The 25693-nt window shown below is 36.4% G+C and overlaps 3 protein-coding genes, 1 long non-coding RNA gene and 2 pseudogenes across 4 annotated transcripts; 2 read left to right on the forward strand and 4 right to left on the reverse strand.

Annotated features, from left to right (window-relative positions):
* Positions 1 to 555: 555 nt before the first annotated feature.
* On the reverse strand, positions 556 to 11014 carry LOC126588709 (uncharacterized). Its single transcript, XR_007611567.1, has 4 exons — positions 10543 to 11014; positions 1312 to 1554; positions 1067 to 1230; positions 556 to 897 (listed from the first exon to the last, which is right to left on the reverse strand). It is a non-coding gene; the product is annotated as an uncharacterized LOC126588709 (long non-coding RNA).
* On the reverse strand, positions 3994 to 10450 carry LOC126588708 (uncharacterized; annotated as a pseudogene).
* Positions 11015 to 14024: 3010 nt separating the features above from the next.
* LOC126588702 (PRA1 family protein B2-like) lies at positions 14025 to 15059 on the reverse strand (annotated as a pseudogene).
* Positions 15060 to 16986: 1927 nt separating this feature from the next.
* LOC126589821 (exocyst complex component EXO70B1-like) lies at positions 16987 to 19391 on the forward strand. Its single transcript, XM_050255239.1, has one exon. The coding sequence runs from the start codon at positions 17359 to 17361 to the stop codon at positions 19261 to 19263; it is 1905 nt and encodes a 634-aa protein (XP_050111196.1). The 5' UTR covers positions 16987 to 17358; the 3' UTR covers positions 19264 to 19391.
* LOC126589822 (GDSL esterase/lipase At2g30220-like) lies at positions 19315 to 22002 on the reverse strand. The gene is made up of 3 exons (XM_050255240.1): positions 21342 to 22002; positions 20476 to 20737; positions 19315 to 19750 (listed from the first exon to the last, which is right to left on the reverse strand). Exons 1-3 carry the CDS (start codon positions 21954 to 21956, stop codon positions 19494 to 19496), a joined length of 1134 nt encoding a protein of 377 aa, XP_050111197.1. The 5' UTR covers positions 21957 to 22002; the 3' UTR covers positions 19315 to 19493.
* Positions 22003 to 23212: 1210 nt separating this feature from the next.
* LOC126588637 (uncharacterized) lies at positions 23213 to 25468 on the forward strand. The gene is made up of 2 exons (XM_050253740.1): positions 23213 to 23241; positions 24333 to 25468. The coding sequence occupies exon 2, from the start codon at positions 24341 to 24343 to the stop codon at positions 25394 to 25396; it is 1056 nt and encodes a 351-aa protein (XP_050109697.1). The 5' UTR covers positions 23213 to 23241; positions 24333 to 24340; the 3' UTR covers positions 25397 to 25468.
* The last annotated feature ends 225 nt before the right edge of the window (positions 25469 to 25693 follow it).

The raw sequence follows: 25693 nt of genomic DNA on the forward strand, positions 1-25693 counted from the left end.
GGAATTATGTTCGAGTAATAAATATGAATTCAATGTTTTAGTATTTCCAGTTTTACGAAACAGTATGTTGAGTTTGATAAATAGTTGAGTTTGATAAACAGTGAATACATATCTATGTTTATGGCTTTGTGGTTTCAATATCTGTTTTGTAGGTTGTATGTAAGTTTGTGTGTTGCATTTTGTAGGAGGCAAGTATGTTGGTTTTCATTCTTGATCTAGTTAATATTCCATTTTAGGTAAGAGAAAATGAAAAAAAAACCACACTACTTATGAAAGTGAAGTAGAAAACCACACTTTGTTACCAAAGCAAACTGAACTATATATCAAAATGAATTATTTATGATAGTGAACTAGAAAACCACTTTTTTATCAAAGCAAATTGAACTATTTATCAAACTGAACTAGAAACCCACACTTTTTAACTAAGCAAACTGAACTATTTATCAAAATAGATTAAAATTTAGATTAAGTCATGAAACATATATATATATATAGAGAGAGAGAGAGAGAGAGAGAGTTGTGTCAAACATGTTTGACAATGACATTTGTAAATCATAGCAAAAGTAAGCTTGAACATGTAAGTATTGCTTCAGTTTAGACTAATACTTTCCACCATCTCTCAGATTTTCATCTTGAACCTTAAAAAGTACATCCGAATCAAAATTACATATAATGCGTATTTTTTATTTTTTATTCTAATGTCCAATGCTTGTGAGTTGTTGTGAGATTTCGATATATGCTTCTTGTTCCATTGTCCAGCTGAAATCATGGTTCATCAAATCCACGAGGATATGTTTCCTTGCTTTCATTACTTGATGATCTTTGATACATCCTTGAACCTTCCGGTTAGTTGATAGTTGGTCAATGAAGCTCATCATGTATAAGCCACAATCTAATCTGATTTACAAAGAAATTTATGGAATGATTATGAGTATTATAATGAAATGAAATGTGTGGTACAAACTATTTCTATAACTGTATCAAATTATTCATATTGTTTCTGAAACTGCAGTAAGCACAAACTATACATATATATAACTAAAATGCTTTTAATTTTATAACGTACGATGTTGGTTTCTGTTGTGCACAGGTTCTGTCTTCTTTGATTTGGAATTCAAAGTCACTTTTGATGGAATTAATTTTCTTCGTTGTGGCTTAAGTTGAATCCATAGCATTTGAATTACTTGTTGATTTTCTTGCTTTATCCAGCCAATATTGAACAAAGTGGCCCTGCAAAAATTTATAATGTAATAATAAGATGATTGTTTTCTATAAATATGACAGAGTTTTTGGTTGTGCGTTTTTGCTTACCACAATTTCTGCATTTTCCCAGTAGCAATCAAAGTCCAGATCTTCATCTGTTGTGCTTTGTCGAAGAGAATTGTAGTGAATCATTTCTGCATTTTTTGTGTCCAAAACTACCAAGGAGAAATGGTTGTAATGAAACAATGGGAAGAAAATCTTTGATACTATTCCATATTGGTCCATCAATTGGTTGTAGAGCCTTTCCTTGTTTTGCAGAGTTGTTTCAATGCTTTGTTCATTGATGTTGTGCTGTTGAAAATGAAAATTATCAAACATCATAATTACAGATTAATTGTTCTAATTTTTATATGTATATGTAAATAATTTTTTGCAGAATATTAGTTGTTTTGTTTGCTCACAAAGATTGTTGTGGAGACATATAAGTTCTTTTGTTTCGTGATGTTCTCTTTTTCTCTTTTCATGTAGCAGAAAGAATCAACAATCTGAGTTGATGTAGGTCCATTTGCCATCAAACTGTGCAGGTCTTCTTTCAACACCATTATTCTGTAATAGTTGAAATCTGTAGTTTCAGCCGTCCAGTATTCATCGCTGCAGGACAGTGCAAAAGTATTAGTTATACAATAATTCGTCAGTGCTTATAAAGTTATGGGAGTGTGTAAAAACCTCAGTTAAGAGTTTTGTTTTGTATTACTTACCTGCTGTCTATTGACCAGAATTGAGTTATTCTTCTTCTATCATCTGGTTTCAGCATCTTGTACACTTGAAGTTGTGTCCAATTCACACTGCTGTCTATGTGATTTGTTGCTGGAAGGTCATCCGGTTGTGAAGAAGGCTCATCTTTTAAATCCAGGTTGAATGATGGAATTTCACCCAAGAGTTTCTTTCTGTTTTTTGTCATTGGCTTTGCTGCTTTTTGGCTGAATGTTTGCTTTTTGACTTGTAAATCATTCTTGTTGAGAGTATTGTTGCTTTTTAGAGCTTCAATATCTGTTTCTTCAATTTGTTGCTTGTTTGATTCTGAAACTGGTTTGGCATTTTCCTTTTTCTTTTTCTTTGGAACTGGTTTGTCATTTTCCTTTTTCTTTCTCTTGATTGCTGTTGGTGGTTGGAGTGTTTGGCATCTTTTCTTCTGCATCCTTGATTCACAATTGTTCTGTTCTTTAGGTTGTGTCTCCCTCTTCCTCTGCCTTTGTAGTGGTTGTTTTTTTTGCACCTTTTTCTTTGCAATTTGCATTGGTTCTCCAACTTCTTCTTCAGTAGTGGTGTCAATCTGTAGATGAATTGTCTCCTTCTTCGTACGTGATCTGTTTTCTATTTTTCCAAGCATTTTCCTTTGTTCTGTCCTCTATGTTGTTTTGGATATCATTTTGACATTGGCTTTGGTTGAGTTTGACATTTGTACAGTTATTCTAACTGAAACCATCTGTCAATATAATTTTTATTAGAATGCAACTTGATCGTAAACAAATAAAAATCAGTATGAGTACACAATTATATTTGAAACATACCAAGGTGAATTACTATTTATGGAATTGGAAAACATTTTTATAACTGCATAAATCTTTATAAGATTCATATAACTAAATAAATTAGAAATAAAAATATACAATATGAGGTGTATTATGTGTAAGATCTGGAAAAATTGCAATTCTATTTATAAATGAAGCAATTGTAAACTGTTTCGTAAACACTGTTTATTAAACTTTAAAAAACACAAACTATTTACTTGTTCGTGAATGCATCCCAGATTTTACTATTTCTGTACATTTCAATTCTATTTACAAATGAAGCAAATTGTAAACTATTTCGTAAACAGTGTTTATTAAACTTAAAAATCGTGAACTATCTTACTCAAATATAAAAATTACAAACAGAGAATCACACTAGTTCGTGTAATAGCATAATGTATGTTTATATATTGAACGATTAGCTAGTAAATAGTCTTTTCTTGGGTGGATCTGTGATGGATTCGTACTGATAGTAAATAACAAAATAAATTTAAGCAAATAGTATAATCTGGGTTTTGTTTAAGTTTATGCATGTTATTCTATATGCTTAATTCCAATAGATGTTTGTTATATAAACAATGAACCGTATGATTTTGTGAAATATGTTGAGAAAAATTGTAAGATTGTTACCTTTTGTTTATTTTCTGGGTATTTCTGCGACCAAGTTGCTCAGGGAAGTTGAAATTTGCGTGAATTCGTCCGTAAAAGAACTTGAATGATGTACGAAATCGGGAAATGAGGATTGATGATTTGAGCTGGGGGCTGGGGGCTGGGGGCTGGGTTTCTGGTTTTTTTTTTTTTATAGTGCATGCAGTTTCTTCATCGTGGCTTATCTGTGCGTGAAAATGAGAGTGGTGTTAGGGAGAGAAAGTGAAGTTAGCGCATGAGTGAAATGAAGGATGGGGTGCTGATTTGGAACTGAAAAAAAAAAAAAGCTGTTATTTTTCATTTTTTAGATATAGTGTGTACATATATTTCAGAAACAGTTTAAGTTATCTAGTTTTTTGTTTTGCATAAATTTATCTAATTTGGTAACTATATTTTTTGGATAATAAAAGGGAACTTTAACAAAAAAGGAAGTGTCAAAATGTAAGCATGTGAAATTTTTTAATATAGTTCTCATTCTTATAAGTTATAACTCAAAGAATCAGGTATGTGAAGTTGATTGGCTTCATACTAAACTTCTTTTTCATTTTTATATGGTTTCTTTAGATGAGTAATGGTATTAGGCCCCCTAGGGCAAAAAAATTATAAAACGTACGCAAGTATGGGATGGGCACCAGCATACAAGCCCACCTGAGCTCGGGGTTTTGTATGTAGATGTACATTGATATAAAATGTAATTTGTAAAACTCAAGCTAATGTAATAAAATCCTCATCAGGAATGTCATCATATTGACCATGTTTATTTTGTTGTCTTCTGTCTTCAAGTATCTTCTTCAGTCCATTTGCATAACTATTCTTGTGATTCACAAGTGCAGTTGCAATTTGAGCTCTTTTGGCAAATACTTCTTCCTTCTCAAAGGTGGCTTCTATTGGTTTGCCCTCTTGCACTTGGGTTGCAAATTGAATAACAAATATGCCACAATCCAATCTGCATTTTTTTTTTGGATAAACAAATAAGTATGACAGATAATGAGATCATATTATAACATTCGATGACATATTAAAAGTGAAAAATGAAACTATTTCTTGTTCGTAACACTGTTATGCAAACTGGAGCTATATCTGAAACTATATTATGACACTATTTTGCAAAGTCTAAATTTATAGTATAGTTTCGTACAATGATTTTGTTTTCTGTTTTCTGTGTCTCATTTCCATATAATTGTAGTTAGATGACATATAATTACTGAAAAAATGGACTATTTGTTGATTTGTAATACTGTTTCGTAAAGTGTAAAGAGTGAAAAATCAACTACTTCTGAAACTTCTTATGACATTATTTTGCAAACTGCAAACTATTTTTTCAAGTATGAGTCTTGTGTTTGAATGTATGATTTTCATGGTCCTTCTTATGTGTTTGAATGTATAAATTTGATTGAAAAATACACATTTATTAATCTTACTTGGTTTGCAAATTGAATGACAAATATGCCACAATCCAATATGCAATTTATTTTTTTAAAAAAAACAAATAAATATGACAGATAATGAGATCATATTATAACATTCGATGACATATTAAAAGTAAAAAATGAAACTATTTCTTGTTCGTAACACTGTTATGCAAACTGGAACTATATCTGAAACTATATTATGACACTATTTTGCAAAGTCTAAATTTATAGTATATTTTCCTAGAATGATTTTATTTTCTATCTCATTTCCATATATTTGTAGTTAGATGACATATTATTACTGAAAAAATGAACTATTTGTTGATTTGTAATACTGTTTCGTAAAGTGTAAAGAGTGAAAAATCAACTATTTCTGAAACTTCTTATGACATTATTTTGCAAATTGCAAACTATTTTTTCAAGTATGAGTCTTGTGTTTGTATATATGATTTTCATGGTCCTTCTTATGTGTTTGAATGTATAAATTTGATTGAAAAATATAGAGATCAACTTGTTGTTTGTACTTACGAGTCCTCCTTTTGTTGGGCGCAAGTTAAGCATCTTTCAATATCTATTGTGAGATTGCTGTCTCCTTTGAAATCTTTGTAAAATGCTTCTATTTTGTCTCTCTGCCAAAAAAAAAAACAAAAAAAACAACAAAAAAAAAATTGTATTATGAAGTTTGATTTTTCCTATCAGCATAAGAATATAGTTTGTAATTGAATTATAGTTTTGTTCTTACCACTTGAACAGCATGATCAAAGTATAGGTCTGTATTCCCATGTACCCTCGGTAGTTTGGAATTGTAGTGTGTCATTTTTCCATTTTTAATGTCCAAAACTACCAAGCTGAAGTGAAAGTAATGCTTGATCAATATGAAGACCTTTCCTACTTTATCCACATTATCTTGTAAGACTGTCTTCAATGTTTTGTCAATGTGCTCCTGATCAGTCTTGCTTTTCTCAATCTCCATATCATTCTGAACCAAGAATACACATGTATTTATTAATCTTAATTAATGAGCAACACTAATTCTTAAACTGAACCGAAAAATACACATTTTTTTTTCAATCTCCATATCATTCTGAACCAAGAATACACATTTAAAGTTTTAAAGTGAATGCAAGGCCTTTTGTAGGAGGCAAGTATACAAAGCAAACTGAACTAATATCAAAGTGAACTATTTAGCAAAGTGAACTAGAAAACCACACTTTGTTACCAAAGCAAACTGAACTACATATGAAAGTGAACTATTTAGCAAAGTGAACTAGAAAACCACGCTTTGTTACCAAAGCAAACTGAACTACATATTAAAGTGAACTATTAGCAAAGTGAACTAGAAAACCACACTTTTTTGTAAACAAAACTGTTTGGCACTTACAAATATGAATGAAGGAAGATATAGATTTTTTTGTTGCCTCATTTTTGATTCGTTTTCTGCCATTGTGTAGAACGAAGCATCAATTATGTTGGCGTCGATTGCTCCATCCACAAACAATGATGTCAGATCTGATTTTAGGACAACAAGGTCAGTCGCCATGGACCCTTGTCTTGGCTGCATCCAGAAGTAGTCCCTGTATCAGAAAATAAAACGTATTATATATCTATGTATATGTGTGTGTGTGTGTACACATGTATTAAGTTATGATTAATAATGTAAACTTACATTTTCTCTTGTCTGTAATATTCCTTGAATTTTTCTTTTGTCTTATCTTCAAGTAACTTGTACGCCCTTGTTGATGCAGGTAGATGATACCGTTTGTCAAGCTTTTGCTTTACAGGTTTCTTTGCAGCCTTCTTTGCAGGTTTGTTTGCTATTTCTTTAGCAATTGGATTCAAGGGTGATTCAACCTTGGGCTCCTCCTTTCCTTTCTCAATTATTGGTTCCAATGGTTGGCTTTCTGACTGAAAAATTGAAGGGCTTTCACTGTCACTCACATCATATATGTATTTTGCCTTCTTTTGTTTTCTCTGGATGGGGATATAATCATAATGTGGATCGACATTTGGTTTACGATCATCCCTCCTTCGAATATTTTTTACTAGTGTTCTCGTCTTCTTTTTGGCTGTCTCTTTTCCTTATTTTTCAGCATCCTTGATAGTTGGAGTCTGCATTTGAACATCTTGTTGAACTCCGAAGGTTCCTTTTTCAGTGGCAGTGTCTTTTCCTTCATGTTCTTGATCCTCCTCAGCTTGATCCTCCTCATTTTCATCTGGATCATGATCAATTGCATGCCTTTGTTTTGGATCCTCCATAGCCACATCATTTTCAGTTGCATTCTCTTGAACTGGATCCTCAGTAGCAGTATCCTTATCATGTGTATGCTCTTCAACTTGATCATCATTATCTGGATGTTCTTTAGGTGGTTCATCCTCCTCTGGATCTTCCTTGGTTGAAGCATTTAGATCTGGTACTATTGCTTGATTTTCCAGTAGCTTCTTCTTCAAACTTCCAATTTCATCCAGAAGTTTATTTACTTTCATAGAAGCTGCTGTGTTATTTAATTGCAACTGTATCATTTCTGTGTTCATTGAACTAATCTTCTGTTTGTCCTCAAGTCGTTCTTGCAGAAGCTTTTCAATGTTTCTGTTGAGGGCTCCAGTTGTTTGATTCATTACAATTGAATTTGTGTGTATGTTGTCGAGTGCATATATCATCATGTGACTGAGGACTAGATACCTCTTTTGATCCATGCTCGCACATCTTTTAAACTTTTCAAAATCTTCCACACCTAATGTGTTATCAATCCCGATGAAGTCCTTTTGATAACTTGCATCAAATTTCATGAATTCTTCTTGGTACAGTTGATCAAACTGTGACTGAGCTTCAGTGATGGTGATGCTTTGATCTTCTTCAGCTCCAACTTCAGTTCTTTTCCTTTTCCTTCCCGTTGTCTTCTTTTCCTTTTTCTTGGAAGACTCATTATTTTGTTGAGGATAAGGAATGACATTACATTCTTCTTGGTTGATGTTGGAATGCTCCTTTGTTGGTTCTTCAGAACAAGGAATACCTCCACCAATCTGCACAGTGACACATTAAATAGTTGTTAAATTACATAATAATGTCATTGTTTCGTAAACATTGTTTATTAAACTTTAAAAAACGCAAACTATTTACTGAATGTACAAATTATTAAAAGAGAATCACACTAGTTTGCATAATAGAGTAATATATGTTACTATTTATTGAAATACACTTTTCTTTTTGACACTATTTCTGTTTTATATAAATGACACTATTGCTTGATCTGTTTTATATAAATGACACTTCTGAAACTTTAAACTGTAAAGACCACTATGTTATGAAACTGTAAAGTGCAAAAATATACTGTTTATTGAAATACTTTTATTATTTGTCCTTACCTCAATTTCTTCAACTTGAATGTCTCTGATTGCTTTGTGGATTTTCGTTATGTCCCATCTTCCAATGGCAGGAATCATGTTTTCTCGCCCACTTATTGTCTCCACCAGATTGGTGTGAAGACAAATCCAATACTGCATGAAATAAGAACTTTGAATTACTTTCTTGTGTAATTTATAAGACATAATTCATGTTTTTTAAATATAGTTCTTATTTCTTACCAAAATAAGGGCAGTGCATCCGCTTGTTGTTGCTGATTCTTCTCCATTTTTCCTCTTTTTCTTCGATTTGTTAATCCTCTTGAACAAGTAGTCCCTCACTCCTTTTGCCCAGTTGTATTTTCTGATTTGGTCCAAAGCTCCACAAATTGTTATGAAGCTCCACGCTATGTAAGTTCCAGATGTTGCAAATAACAGTGATTGTAGCAGATGCACACATATAATTGAAGCAATAGCTTTTGCCCCTTCAGGAGTTTTGTCTTGGACTGATTTTTGGTATGCTTCAACAATGTCCTTTTTTTCACTATTTTTTGCTTTGCAAAGTATGCTTTGACAAAGTTGTCATTCATGTTCTTTGTGGATTTGTCTGTGTTTGGTAGTTCAACCCTTTGGTTGTTCAATCCAAATATTTCAACGACGTCTTCACTTGTTATTGCTTTTGGCTCATGATCTCCGAATTTGAACTGTTGTTGCTTGGAATCATAGCATTGTATGATCTTGATCAGATCCATATCAGACTTCTTTTTTCTGTCCGTTGCAACAATTTCATCATCCATGTAGAACTTGATTAGACTCCAAAATGGTGTCTCGGCCAAATGATTGATGACATCTTGGCGTTGTTGAAGCATTGGTCTGTACAATTGCATTGCATTTGCAAACCCGAAAACGTTGCATCTATATTGAACATAAGAAGTTGCAGGTCTTTTATTCTCTTTCTTACGTGGACTCTTTATAGCAAAAGTCTTTATTCTTAGTTTCTTTGTTCCGTCCATCTGTAAGAATAAACATAGTTTAATTATTACAACTATTTTTTACCAAAGCAAACTGAACTATTTATTAAACTGAAGTAGAAAACCACACTTTTTTACCAAAACAAACTGAACTATTTATCAAAGTGACCTAGAAAACCACACTTTTTTTACCAAAGCAAACTGAACTATTTATCAAACTAAACCATTTAGCAAACTGAACTATTTATCAAACTGAACTATTTAGCAAACTGAACTATTTATCAAACTGAAGTAGAAAACGACACTTTTTAACCAAAACAAACTGAACTATTTATCAAAGTGAACTAAAAAACCACACTTTTTTTACTAAAATAAACTGAACTATTTATCAAGGTACACTAGAAAACCACATTTTTTTACCAGAGCAAACTGAACTATTTAGCAAACTGAACCATTTAGCAAACTGAACTATTTATAAAAAATGAAGTAGAAAACCACACATTTTTACCAAAACAAACTGAACTATTTATCAAAGTGAACTAAAAAACCACACTTTTTTACCAAAGCAAACTGAACTTTTATCAAACTAAACTATTTAGCAAACTGAACTATTTATCAAACTGAACCATTTAGCAAACTGAACTATTTATCAAACTGAACTATTTAGCAAACTGAACTATATATCAAACTGAACCACTTAGCAAACTGAACTATTTATTAAACTGAAGTAGAAAACCGCACTTTTTTACCAAAACAAACTGAACTATTTATCAAACTGAACTATTTAGCAAACTCAACTATTTATCAAACTGAACCATTTAGCAAACTGAACTATTTATCAAACTGAAGTAGAAAACCACACTCGTTCGTGAATGCATCCCAGATTTTACTATTTCCTTACATTTTAATTCTATTTACAAATGAAGCAAATTGTAAACTATTTCGTAAACACTGTTTATTAAACTTAAAAATCGTGAACTGTTTTGTAAACACTATATATTAAACTAAAACACCACCGGAATAGAATGTTGATTATATTTAAGCAAAGAAAACAACATATGAGGGCAAGAAAATACTATTTAAAGGTTATAAGAAAACGAGCAGTTATCAAAGTGAAGTAAAAATATACCATTTTGCAGAAACATTGCTATTCGAAGCATGCAAACTTACATATTACTGTAAAATCACCAAAAATATCAGAAATTTTGTGGTACGTACCTCTGTTTCTTCTCTGTTGCTTTTATTTCCCAAATTTTGTGTGTGTTTTCGTCTGGATGCAAATCAGAACTGTGAACTGGAAACATAATTCATTTTTTAGAATCTCAAACATGCAAATGCACATATTTAGTAAATTAAAGTAAGAAATCATCAAGAATATCAGAAATTATAGGTTCGTACCTGTGTTTGTCCGATTTCGACTCTGCAAACATACAGTTCGAATGTTTTCAGTTTTTCGTCTTCAAATGTAGTTTTTGGGTTGAGAAATTCCGGATTTGATGTGTAGATTATTGCTTGAAAACTTGAATCGAACTTGAAAACGCTTTGAGATCTTGACGTTTGGAGTAATGGAGGTTTTGATTTTTTGGTACGGTGTGAAGGGGCTGGTGAACATTAATGGCGTTGGGAGGGATGATGAATTTTAGTAACTTCGGCTAACGGGCCTGGGTTAGGCTCCGTTAGGGGCAATTTTGGAATATTAATTGTTATGCGGTTTGGGCTTTTTGGTGAGCCCGTGTGTTTTAGTTTTGTACGGCCTAAGATAAAAGTTTTGTGTCCTTATGATTAAAATTTAAGCCCTTTTCATTAAATAATAGTTTAGGGTGGTTTTTCATTAAATAAAAGTTAATTCAATCCCTTTTCATTAAAGCTCCCTTAATAATGTTAGTACGGAAATTGATGTTAAACTGTAAAGTAACTAGGAGTCTCCTTAACATATCTCTTAATTATGCAAAATAAATAATCAAATTTTTGCCTCATGGAATTAAAAGGAAAAATTCAAATACAAATTGCCACTAAAATTAACAAATTAAATTGCAAACTTTGAGAAGTCCATCAAATATCTCAAAGTAATGAATAATATCCTTACTGTAATTAAGGTTCTAAAAGACGCTAAACACTAGTTGGACGGCAACTTGAGGTATAGCATCTAGGCTCCTAGGCGCCTAAGCTAAAAACCTAGTGCCTGGATGAGAACTTAGGCGGACTATATGAATTTAAGTACATTTATTATATATTATATATTGGGCTTACATCTTGTGGCTAGGAATCAATTGTAATATTATTTTCATTTTTAATGTGTTACCATGCACAAACCACGGAAAGAGATCATCTCCAAATCTCTTCCACCAAAACCTAAGGATTAAGTGATTCGGACCATTGAAATTTGATCTAATGACTAAAATTATTATAACTTTTAAAATAGGCCTCTGTTTTTAACTGTTTGATCAAATTTTAAGGGCCCGAATCACTTAATCTGCAGACTTTGGTGGAAAAGATCCGGAGATGATCTCTTTCCCACAAACCACTTGTTTCACTACTCTCACAACCGTTCTCTCTCTTCTTCCTTTCTTGGTTATGTCTCTTCACCCAAAGTTCTCTTTGCTCCATCTCTCTTACAGTTCAGGCTCTAAACAAATAGTCCTGACGAGGATCTATTTTATAAATTGTAAAATAAAACAAAATATAAATTATAAAACATTAAAACAAATAAGCATTGATTAAGTATTTATTCAAATATTCAATATGACACGCCTCAACCCCGATATCCCCAAATATCAAGGTAGGCACGTGTTGGCGAACACTCGAGGGTGATGAAGCCATTTTAAACATGTGTGCAAATTAAAATATGTTATTAAGAAGAAATATAATAAAGCAGGAACGTATTCAGAGCATACAACTAACCAAGAATAAAGTGAAAGAATTATTATAGAAAGGTACGAACCGATGACTGTGTCCTACACAAAGGAGACTCAAAGATGCCTGAGCGGAAGTGCCCTGACGTCGGGATCATGTGCCTTGAATCTAAATCCTGAGGGGGGAGCAAAAACAAAAAAGGTGAGTGGACCAAAGTTATAATAATAGTACTAATAGTAAGAAAGCCGTTTTCTTTTTAAACATACTAACCCCCTGTTTTGAAAATACATACAATACTACATAGTAAGTTTTTTGAAAACTCTAGCATGCCATGAAATCATTCAAAAAACAAGTACGAGTAAAACCATGCTCAATAACGATGTTATCGTCGCTCGAAGGCAAATCCATAAATCTCATCAATATTGTACTCTCTAGGGGTATCATAGTCGCCCGAAAGCAGTACTTATCCATCACCCGAAGGTGAAGCTGTACAACACTGGGTTATGCTAGTGAAGAAACATGGTAGGCCTCATCACCCGAAGGCGAAGCTGTACGACTAGGGGTTATGCCGGAGAAGAAATATATACATAGATATCCTCAAGTATGTCCTATGGCCATAGACATCTACATACCCGTGTTGTGTGGATGTGTTGTGTGATAACCCACTAGATAAATACAAAAAACATATCTCAAAATTTCATCTCAAATCCGTATTCATAAATCCGTAATATCAATTATATTCGAAAGCCATAGAATTTCATATACGAGAATCCGATGATTCATAACCTTTCGTAAAACATAATTTCGATAAACCATAAGTATTTCGTAATGCAATTTAAATAAATCATAAATTATACGTAAACCATAAATATGGAAATCCAGAAAACATAATATAAAACATGCTTAATTTCTGAAATATGAAATGCATGCAAGCCTAACATTTTATAAAAACATGCAAGTTTAGAAGGGGTCCACCCACAAATATTTTGTTGCCTGGAACCGCTCAAGCTAGCGAGGATGGAGTCACTTTCCACCGATGCACTTAACTAGGGACCATTTAGTAAAACTCGACTACAATGTTAGAATTTGGGAAAATGGATGACGAATTTGGATTCGGCACGTCAAAAAAACATAAGGAGGGACCTCACGTTACCCCTAACGCGTTGCTGCATGAGCCACCACAAGGCGGCGACTGGCAACCCTGACTCATTGAAAAATTCAACAACTCTAAAAATTTCCAAAATTTACAATAATGAAGATCTCAATGAAGGAATAACTTTCATACATAGGCCGAAGTCCAATTCGACCGGGAAGTGGCCTGAAAACCACCACGAACCGTCAGGAACCTTAGATTGGGTGGTTATCGATTTATCCTCTCCGATGCTCTGCTGCCCCCAAACTTGTTTGGGGTTTAATCCTGGCCTCAAGGGGAGTCGAGCCACAGTGGTGGTCGACAATAGTGGTTGCAGAAACGACGAATCGCCGATGCGATGTCCTCAAATCCGTCGGCTTCAATCTTCATGAATTAGGGTCAAATGTCTTCGATTTTGGGGTGGAATTGGTAGAGGGAGGGTCATGGAGTCGAATGCAGGTGGTGGCAACGGTCAATTTTTTGGGAAAACGCCGGCATCGACGTAGGGGTGTTCGTAGGAATTAGGTCGGGTCGCGAGTCGAATGGAGGGTCTGGGTTTGCACCCCTCTCATTTCTCTCATTTTCTTTCCATCACAACCACACACGTGGCATCATCTGAATGCTCCAGCAAAATCTGGAGTCTTCCAGATTTATGGTCAAATGACCATTTTGCCTTCAACTTCGTTTGTTAATAACTCTTTTGTTATAACTCCAAATTCGATTCTGCTTGCGCCCATGCGTTTGTCGTGACAAGTACTACGAGGATACACCAAGAAAACGGATCTTACGTGATACGACAAGGCAGTCAAACAAAGTCAACGCATTTACCTCGAACGATAGTTTCGTAATTTCATATTTTAAAATTATAAAAACCGTAATTTTTGGGGATGGTCCGTTACACAATAAGTATTTTACATTTTATTGAAAATCAAAATGCAAAATAAAAGTTATCAATTTTTTGTACAAATGAGAGTCGCGATCTAAATAGGTGCCTAGGTGAATTTAGACAGACGCTAGACAGACTAAACGGGTGCTTAGACACTAGACCGACGCTTAAGCAGATCTAGACACAAGCGCACTTTACGCGGGAATTTTTAGAACAACTGTAACAAAACTTATCTTTCTTCTTCTTATAAGCAACCCGACCCAAGGGGGAAGGTTCATCTATAGCTAAGCAGTATGTACGACTTCAGATTTGCACTTATCACATGCCAGACACGTGACATCATGCCTGGCACCTGCCTTCTAAAAGAAGGGGCCCACCGAAAATCGAAATGATTCCAGAACCCAAAGGCTGCGTTTCCTCCAAGAACAAATCATCAGGATCTCTAAATGCTCTGTGAACACAGATGATCCCAACCCTCACCATCACCGCTGTCAGCAGCAGCGACAACACGCTCGTCACTAAGATCGCGATCACGAGCGACTGCTCCGACGATCGGCGCCCGTAGAAGATCTACGCTCCGGTAAGGGAGACGAGGGTGAGAAGAGAGAAGGGGTTGGAGATGAGGGAGTAGGCGAGTACGACCGCGAGTACGATGAGGTAGTTGACGCTAAAGTAGGCGGCATTGGTGAGCGAGGTCGGCCTGGTGAAGGCAGTGCGGTCGATGAGCTCGGTCCAAGGGCGGCTGTTGGAGAGAGCGTGGCGATAGAGCGCGGAGATGCGCGTGAGGAAGGGTCGGAGGAATAAGAGTAGATTGGTGCCAGACCGTTGGGATTGCTGGAGGGAAGACTGTTGGGTCGAAACTGGGATCAGGGAAGGCGATGACATTGTTGTAAATAAGTGAGAAGTTCGGGGGTAAGTTTGGAAGAACAGAGATGACTGAAACAAGACTGTGACGACTTTTCTTTCTTCAGAGATAAAAAGGATGGTTTTATAGGATTTGGGGTTGAAGAATCCGAGGCCGTTGATCTAGGGATCGACGGTGAATATTATATTGGATGGTTGAATGTGTTTGGACCCGTTGTTTGCTTTTCTTGCTGTATCAGTTGTGGCACACTGTATGCATAAGCCGCAATCACGCGGATAGATTGCGTCTTTGACCATGAGTAGTTCATCATCTGAGCGATAAGATACCGTTACAGTGATATTTTTGTAAGTTTTTCTTCTCAGAATTCAAGGGTACAATAAGGGGTACGCTATTTGCCACTCAAACTGCTAAAGAAAATGTTATTCGCGCGGTAATGGATTAAGGATTGGTTTGGTATTGCTGTGTTTTGAAAAAAAGCTGCTGTGAGAATAAGCAGTTGTGCTATGAGAATAAGCGGATGTGAAATAAATCAGCAGAGTGTTTGGTAAACTTTTTTGTAAAAGTGCTTTTGGAAAAAAAAAAACAGTTTGATAGTGGGTCTTTTCATTAAAGGAGTACTGTAGCTCCGTGTGCTTTGAAAAAAAACCAGTTTTCTAAAGCTGCAAATAGCAGCTTCAGCTTTTTCTTTGATTTCAGCTTATTCTCGCAGCATCTTCCAAAATAAGCATTTTTTTTCAGTTTACCAAACACCTAAAACCCTCATAATTTTTTTCATGGCTGTTTTTTTTTAAGTACCTCACTCCCAATTCACCCCTAAGGCAACAAGGATGTGACCATTCTTATTAGTATTTTCAATGTATTTCTATGTTTACTCAGTGCGTGATTTGCCGTAATTAGAAGTTTCTTATTGTGTCTTTGTTTGAAGTGCTCTTAGAGTGATGATAATAGTTTTAAAACAAAACTTTACACGTGATTTTGAAGCGACAATTTAAATGTATATTTTTTGTGAAATACCGATACACATTTATGGAAAAATGTCGATAATGAGTGAAAACTTTGAAAAACTTTATAAAGGTAGAAACTACACGACTTAAAAAAATACTTAATTGTTTAAGCATTCATCGATTAAACATATAATCTTTATATTGATGTGGTTTAAATTCGCAATTAGAATCAAACTTATGAAAAATTTATTAGTAGATGGTTTAAGAAATAGATCGTTATTTTCATTCTTGCCATAGATTATAAAAACTATAAAAGCATTTAAAAGAGCTTTTAGTTTTTGTTATTTTTAAACATTTAATGTGATTTTTTAACAAACGATATTATTTATATTAAAGAGGAGGAAATTGGCTTAACTTCAAATAAGCTAACAATAATCTGATCTAAATTTATTTTTAATGAAAATCTAATTTAAAATTTCTCATTCATTAATAATGATAAATATCATTAAATCGTAATATTAAATTATTACCGTTAATGTGATTCCTATGAACGCAAAAGCACTTTCAAACCGACTGCAAGAAGAGCACACAGTGAAAGAAACCCCTCGATTTTTTTTTTCTTCCAGATTCTGATGTGGGAATCGACGTCTTTTCTTTGAACACCCAGTCATCTGTTTATGCTTTTGACCACCAAAGCCGAAGCCTCCTTTGTGGGCTTTTACTTTACTTCATTTGTCCAAATCCAAATAAAGTCCAATCCTCAAAAAATACCCATTCAACCCTCTCTCCGTTCTTTAGTCTCCACCCACCTCTCACTCTCTCTTATCCAATCTATTATATTTATACCTAATTTAAAATTAATGAGATCGAACTCGTACTAGAATATAAATGCATAAACGAAAAAAAATTATTTTGTGAGTTGGATTAGTTGATCACTCATTTTTTCTACATTTAAGCTCAGACCGCAATCCAACTATGCATAAGTAGTAAAATGTCATTTGGTGAGTTAGGTTAGTTGATTACGATCGTTTTTTTCTAGGTTTAAGCTTGGACCGTAATCTAACTATTCAAAATTAGAATAATTCTGATGAGAATGAAGCTCAACTTTCTGTATATAAAATTAGAATAATTTAGAATACTGTTTTGTTCGGAATGAAAAATATAGAAAAACTTGCAGTCCCGAAAATCTAGAAAAAGCAAAATAATTCAAAAAGTCCAGACGAAAACCTGCCTTTCTCTTTCCCTCTTCAATCTTCATCCGTTCCCCACCACAAACCGCGTGTTTTCCAATCACCTTCCGCGAACCTCTAAATAATACTATTCAACTGCTTCTGCCCACCCTCAGTGCTTTTAGCTTCTGGCTTTTGGCTTATTGCTTATTGGTTAATACCCAAAACGGAATTCTGAAATTCTGAAATCCAAAAATCCCAAAAATTAAAACCAATTTTCCTCTCAATTTCACAACCCTAAAAGTTTATCTTCACCGAGGCATCAAATCAAACACTTGGAGGGCACTCTCTGATACTGCAGTACAATGGCTGAGAACGGCGAAGAGAAATTGTTGGCTATGGCGCGCCACATAGCCAAGACTCTGGGCCACAACGATAATATGGCCGACGATATTTTGCAGATTTTTTCCAACTTCGACGGTAGGTTCTCTCGCGAGAAATTGGCTTCCGACGACGAACGAACTCGGAGCTGTGCTGCTCTCGAGCTTTCGCTGAAGTCGCTGGACCGTCAGATCTCGCAGTATGTGGCCACTGACCACCCAATCTGGTCCGACTCCGCCGATTCCGCGGCGTTTCTTGACTCGATCGACGAGCTCATCGTTACCATCAGAGACTGGACTCCGATGGCCGACGACAAGTCCGTCAGCGTCTGCCTGACGGGCGCCGAGGATCTTATGCAGCACGCTATGTTCCGGCTCGAGGACGAGTTCAGATCCTTGGTCGAACGCGGCGCCGAGTCACGAGAATTGACTCGGGCGTTTCGCGGCGAGTCGAATGGCGCGTTGTCGTTTGACTCCGGAGATGATGATGAAGAAGAAGAGGAGGTGATCGGGGACGGTGAGGAACACCAGATCCCTGTTGCGCAGCCGATTGGCGACTACGACATCGTGATCGACGCGCTTCCTTCTGGAACCATCAACGACCTTCATGAGATCGCGAAGCGGATGGTGGCGGCGGGTTTCGGAAAGGAGTGCTCGCACGTGTACTCCAGCTGCCGGAGAGAGTTCCTGGAAGAGAGCTTGTCGAGGCTAGGGTTGCAGAAGCTGAGCATCGAAGAGGTCCAGAAGACGCCATGGCAGGACCTGGAGGACGAAATCGAGCGGTGGATCAAATCAGCAAACGTCGCGCTTCGGATTCTGTTTCCGAGCGAGCGACGACTCTGCGATCGCATCTTCTACGGCCTCTCCTCCGCCGCGGACCTCTCGTTCATGGAGGTTTGCCGAGGCTCGACTATTCAGATACTGAATTTCGCCGACGCGGTGGCAATAGGGAGCCGATCGCCAGAGCGATTGTTCAGGATTCTCGACGTGTTCGAGACTTTGCGGGATTTGATGCCCGAATTCGAGTCAGTGTTCTCCGATCAGTACTGCTTGTTTCTCCGGAACGAAGCGATTACGATTTGGAAAAGGTTAGGCGAAGCGATCAGAGGCATTTTCATGGAGTTGGAGAATCTGATCAGTCGCGACCCTGCGAAAACTCCAGTTCCTGGCGGCGGATTGCATCCAATCACTCGATATGTGATGAATTATCTCCGGGCAGCTTGCCGATCGCGCCAGATCCTCGAGCAGGTTTTCGAGGACAGTGCTGCGGTCTCTCATCAACCCAAGGTTGATGACCGAAGCTCGTCCATGTCCGTACAAATGGCGTGGATTATGGAGCTTCTGGAGAGCAATTTGGAAGCCAAGTCAAAGATTTACCGGGACTCTGCTTTGTGCTATGTTTTCATGATGAACAATGGGAGGTACATTGTGCAGAAAGCGAAAGACAGCGAGTTGGGATTGCTATTGGGCGATGATTGGATCCGAAAACACACTGCGAAAGTCCGGCAGTACCATGTGAATTACCAGAGAAGCTCATGGAACAAGGTGCTTGGAGTGTTGAAGCTCGATAGCGGCTCATTGGCGCCAAGTGCTGCGGTCAAGTCCATGAAGGAGAAGCTCAAGTTGTTCAACATCTACTTCGACGAGATCTGTAAAACGCAGTCCAATTGGGTAGTTTTCGACGATCAGCTCAGAGGCGATTTGATAATTTCGCTTGTCAAAATCTTGTTGCCAGCGTATCAGAGCTTCATCGGTAGGTTTCCGAATGTTCCGGAAATCGGATGGCATGATAAGTACATTAAGTATGCTACTGAGGACGTTGAAGCTAAGATCAATGACCTGTTCCGCGGCAGTAGAGGATCCGCCGGCGCTGGTGGTGGCCGGAAGTGAAGAAGCTAAAGCTGCTAGGGACGATTCGCCTTGTATGTAATCGAAAACAAGTTTACAGAAAGTTTTGTTTATGAATTGAAAGCTTTGTAATCTAGATGTTTGGTTGTGTTTAAGTACAGTTTTATTTCTATCTGTGATAACTAGACGTCGAAGCCAAGATGTCGATCGGAAACCGGTTTTTCGCGTCTGAAAAGCTCCCCGAACGGGAGTATGGAACTGGAACTGCATTATCAGTATCGATCATCTGCCCGATAGGGATGGCCGGACCGAGTAATCGACGGCCGCGATTGATTACGATAAGCAAACTTGGGAAGCACATTCTTCTCTAGGTACTTTGAGAGGTACTGGTAAGTTGCTTCGGTTGGATGTATGCTATCCCAAAACAAGTACTCCGAGTCATCGGCGCATACCGGAGTCAGTGCATTGCACAAAGGCCCTGCTTCCACAAACCCAGTACCGCAGCAACCTCTTTTCGTTACCACAAAACCTTATAAGAAAAAATTACGAAATTAGGATCTATATGCTCTGCAGACATAGTACCAGTGTAATTTAGATAAAGGGGACGGATCTATAGCATCATTTTTTTACATCATTTTTTACACACGTTTATGTGAGGCCTATCCCGTATTGTATCTCAATGATCTGGTTTGCCCTAAAAAATTATGTCTACCAAAAATCACCAAAATTTGATACTATATGATCATTGGATTATGAGTTTAGGATGTCTTTGCAGAACCGTATTCGTCTATTTTCTTCATTACAAATGAATGTCTTAATGGTTTTGGATTTGTCTTATTTTTTGCAAGAAAATGATCTATAGCATTACTTTTTGTCATAATTTTTTACACACGTTTTTGTGAGGCCCATCCCATATTGTATTTCAATGATCTGAACTGTCTATGTTTTAGGTCTTCTCTAAAAAATCATGTCTACCAAAAATCACCAAAATTTGATACTATATGACCATTGGATTATGAGTTTAGGATGTCTTTGCAGAACCATATTCGTTTATTTTCTTCACTACCAATGAATGTCTTAATGGTTTTAGATTTGTCTAATTTTTTGCAAGAAAATGATCTATGAATAATGTTATAAAAAAATAGAAACTTCGGATCATAAAATACATTGAAATGGATTCCACAAAAACATGTGTAAAAAATTGTACTACAAATCCGCCCCTTAGATAAATAATTTAATATAAATGTTTCTTACCAAATTTATGTGGATTGTTGATCATGTCAATCAACGGCTCATAGACATCTAAATAAACAATTCTGCTCCCTGGCAACAGTGACTGCATTTTGGACAATAGTTTGACAAGCTTTTGATTGTATATTTGGGAATCTGAATTCTCATCATCTACACATCGTCCATCTTTTGGTTTCCCAAATTTTACAGTAACTTGTATGGGAAGGCAACCAACTGGAGGAAGCCCTGCTATTGCCAGTTTTCTGCATCCAAGCTCATACAGTTCCTACATATATACAGATATAAAAACACATCAAAGTACTACCTGTTCAATATAATACGAAAAATACTCGGGTCTTGATGAGGAAGGAGCTATTCATCTTACGTACAAATTGCAGTTTGATATATGCTCATAAATGTTCAATTTGGTGAGTTTTGATGAATTATTTATGCATACATGTCAGATTATGATTTGTGAAAAAGAATGACTAAGCGAAGTTTCTGCAAAGCGGTGATCTTATATAATAAATATTATAATCTTTTCACTGTGTGAAGGGAAAACTGATGTTACAGAATGGTTCTTGTAACTATGCATGCTTCACATGTTTAAGATTTTTCTGAAAGATCCAAATTCAAGTTTTGAAAAAGTGCGGCCCAAGACAACAAGACTTCTCACTTGGCGAGAGTTGTCGGGAGGAGGAATGTTAATCGTACACAACCTTACCCTTACTTTGCAAATATGTTGTTTCCACGACTCGAACTCATGCCATTTCAATCACAAAAGAGCAACATTTCCGTTGCATCAAGGCTAGCCCTTTCCAAATTGAAGTTTTCAAAAGAAAAAAAATATCGCAGGTGAAAATATGCACGTGAAAGGGATGGGAATTTACCTCAATAAATATGTGTAGCTTATTCAGCAGAAAATCTTGGTATCCACTAATGTTGAACTCTAATCTTCTTGTGGGAATGTCATAGAAATTAAAACCAAAGTCATTAGTACCTGCACTTACTACAACCAATGAACTAGTAATCAACTTCTTTGCCTCCTTATCCCCTAAAATCCTCTCAACTCTCACTACATATTCCTTGAACAACTCAATCTGCTTCGAAAACGCTAGGATTCCGGCGCCAGCAGCGGTTATATCATCGTATCCGGATCCACCTGACGCGAAGCAGACGCCGGTGATGAGGTCGTTATCCGAAAGGCTCGGGTTGAGAAAAGGAGGAACTGTTTGCTTGATGTTTAAAATGGAGACCAAAAAGTCAGGAACTAGTTTTCCATTGGAGAATCTGCCTGTGGGGATTTGGCCAGGGAAATCTTTGCCATAAGGGTAATGGTTGCCCTTGAACAATGTTTTGAGGTAATTGTTGTTGCCAGTGTCGACTGTTGAATCGCCAAACACTAGAACTGCTGGGAATTTTGGTGCAGGATTTGTGGCATCGCAAGTGTTGGAATTGGAAATGTGCACTAGGAGAAGAATAATAAAGAGTGTTGTGGGTGCCATTTTTGTAACTTGTTTTAGAAACACATATATTTTGGATTTATAGGGTTATAGGCCATCAAATAAAGTGTTGGATTGAGAACCATGAAAGTTAAAATATATGGAGATGAAGGTAGAAACTTGGCATGGATGTCAAGTTATGTATATTTTCTTTAGAACACCACTATGTATAACTAGACCACGTGTTATGGACGAAGTGGTTGATCTTGTACCCTAAAAATGAGTAAGGTCAATTACGTTGTCAACCCATGTACAATACGTGAACATATCATATTAAAATTTTTCCTTTACACAAGTCATTCTTCTTTACATGCAAATCACAGTCTGACACATAAAAACATAATGTGCTAAAATCACAAAAAATATGTTTATATAATCGTGTCAAATTATGATTTTTCGAAAGACACCCATAACCCATCTTTTTCTTAAAGCATTAGTGTTAGTGGGAGTGAAAGGTATGATGCGGTGCATGGTGATTAAATATTGGTCACTGATTTTGTTTCACTGTATGTGCCTTTGGGTGGTTTTCTGAAATTTGGAGCTAAGACAGTGTTGGTACTTGGTATGTGTTGTTTTCGTTTGTGGATGACATTTTCCACTAACTTTGCAATGCTTCTTACGTCTATCCGTCGTGTAGTTGAGGCATCGGTTCTCTTGGTTTGTAAGGGAAACAACAATGTAGAACTTAGAACTTCTCTTTCTTTTTTGTTTTTTCGGTTATATATCTACACTACGACCAAAAATCTTTTAAATGACAACGTTGTAACTACATAGAAGAGGATAAGATAAATGTTCTATATCACGAAAAGATTGTTGTATAAGTATCCAAAAATGCTTCTAAGAGTAATTTGAACTTAACAACCAAGGAAAATATTCTGAGGTTTGATCAGTTTAACTATTCATACTACTTTACTCTCCACCTTAACTAGATGATGAGTATCGTTCAAATATATCATTTTTGTTGTAAATGATGGGTATGTTTGCCCACATGTGTATAGTAATGTGTATAGTAAAGTATCACATGTGTACTATATACTCATAAGCTAAATAGTAATGTTTTGTAATTTTCATTGAAGTAGCTCTATAAATAGAGCAATTCAATTTTGCAAAGATTAGTGAATGAGAAGAAGAAAGAAAAGAGAAATATATCTAATAGCAATAATATACATTACTTCCTCTGCAACAGCTTGTGTCGGTATATTACTCTGCAACTGCTTCGTTCCTTCACCGAGTAAAGCTTGTGTCGGTATATTACTCTGCAACTGCTTCGTTCCTTCACCGAGTAAAGGTTATCTCTCTATAAATTTTGCCTATTTATAACACGTTATCAGCACGACTCTCTAATCTTTTTCTCATTTCCTTTCACCGAAAGAAAAAAAAAAAAAATGTTTCCTCTAAGGTTTTTTCTGTTCTTCTTCTTCCTCTCCCTCAATTGCTGGGTATACCCTCGCGAAGAACTGTTTGCACCATGTTTACTTCTAGTTCTCCAACTAACTGTCACTTATATCTTTGATTTCTTGTTTGGTGTAGATATTGACTACTAACCCACTGATTATTTATGCAATCCAAGATTGTGCGGTTCTATCGCCTATCTTGGACTGCAGATCTAATTTTACTGCAAATTTTAAGTGGAGCGGTATAATCGCCCGCTCTATCCTGCATATTTAAATTTTCCCGTTATTTAATTTTATCGCAATTTTAGGTGGTGTGAAATAATCACCCACCCTGCTTTACATATTTAATTTTATCGCAATTTTAGGTGGTGTGAAATAATCACCCATCCTGCTTTGCATATTTAATTTTATTGCAATTTTAGGTGGTGCGGTATAATCGTCCATCCTGCTTTGCATATTTAATTTTATTGCAATTTTAGGTGGTGCGGTATAATCGTCCACCCTGCTTTGCATATTTAATTTTATTGCAATTTTAGGTGGTGCGGTATAATCGTCCACCCTGCTTTGCATATTTAATTTTATTGCAATTTTAGGTGGTGCGGTATAATCGTCCACCCTGCTTTGCATATTTAATTTTATTGCAATTTTAGGTGGTGCGGTATAATCGTCCACCCTGCTTTGCATATTTAAATTTTATCGCAATTTTAGGTGGTGCGGTATAATCGTCCACCTTGCTCTACATATTTAAATTTTCCTGCTGTTTAAAGTAGTGCGGGATAATCACCCATCCTATACTTATTTCGATGAGAATGGTGCGGTACAATTGCCCTTCTCATTAATTGTGTAAATCTCGAGCCTGAAGTTTCGAGTACTTATCATTTTGGCCTGAAGATCAAAAAAATTTGTAAGAACCAGAAGTTCTAACAATATATTTCTCCAGTACACATATTACTGCAAGTTCTTACACACCTCATTTTTCTTTCAGAAAAGAAAATGGCAAACTTGGCAAAGCTTGATTTTGCTGCCCTGGACATTACTGGAAAGAATTACCTTACATGGGTACTTGATACCAAGATCCATCTGGAAGCAGCAAATCTTGGAGATACCATCAAGGAAGAAAGCAGTTCATCCTCTCAAGATCGAGCAAAGGCCATGATTTTTATTCGTCGCCATCTTGATGAGGCACTAAAGAGCGAGTACTTAACGGTTGAAGATCCGTTAGCCCTTTGGAATGCCTTGAGAAGCAGATACAATCACCAGACAACGGTGATTCTTCCAAAAGCTCGCTATGACTGGACTCACCTAAGGATCCAGGATTTCAAATCAGTGGCTGAGTACAATTCGGCGTTGTTCAGAATTACCTCTCAGATGAAACTCTGTGGGGATACTATCACTGAGGAGATGTTATTGGAAAAGACTTTCAGCACATTCCACGCCTCTAACATGGTACTGCAACAACAGTATAGAGCGCGAGGCTTCACTGAATACAACCAGCTGATATCTGTGCTCTTGGTGGCTGAACAGAACAATGAGCTTCTCATGAAAAACCATAATTCCCGACCTACTGGATCAGCACCGTTCCCAGAAGTGAATGTTGCGTCCCTTGAAAGAAATACCATATCCTCCCGTGGCAATAATTACAAACGAGGACGTGGTCACAAGCAAGGTCGGTGGAAAGGAAAAAGCAAGAACCATGGTGTCCAGTTTCACAACCAGGTTCCAAGGTATAATCCAGGCCCGAGCTTTAAAAATACCAATCGCCAGAAAGGAAAAGCTCATGTGAACACTCCTAGAAATCATGAAGGAGGTTGCCATAGGTGTGGTGGCAACGGACATTGGGCGCGTACTTGTCGCACCCCAAAGCATCTGGTGGAACTATATCAAGCCTCCTTCAAGGAAAAGGGTGTCGAGATCAATTTCCTTGACCAGGCTAAACCAATGGAAACCCCTGATCCAGTGACCAATTTATCAGGACAGTTAAACACAACCCACCTGGATGCTACAGACTTTATTAATGAAAGAGGGAATGAAGTTTATGGGTCCGATTGAATTATTTATGTTTAATGTACTCATGTTATTTGTACCTGTGGTTTAATGCTCGCATTTTCAATTCAATAAAAATAGTATTCCAGTATGAATAAACTGCTTTTTCTTTACTCAGAGATCATGGATAAAAATTATGGTTATTCTCAAAACAAGATCAATGGCGGAGACTTTTGTCTTGCAGATAGCGCAACCACGCATTCAATACTTCGAGACCGAAAGTATTTCTCGAATTTGGTACTTGCAAAAGTAAAGGTAACAACAATATCAGGACCATCAGATGTAATTGAAGGCTCAGGAAAA

Source organism: Malus sylvestris, chromosome 11, assembly GCF_916048215.2.
Source record: "Malus sylvestris chromosome 11, drMalSylv7.2, whole genome shotgun sequence".
NCBI classification, from domain to species: Eukaryota; Viridiplantae; Streptophyta; class Magnoliopsida; order Rosales; family Rosaceae; genus Malus; species Malus sylvestris.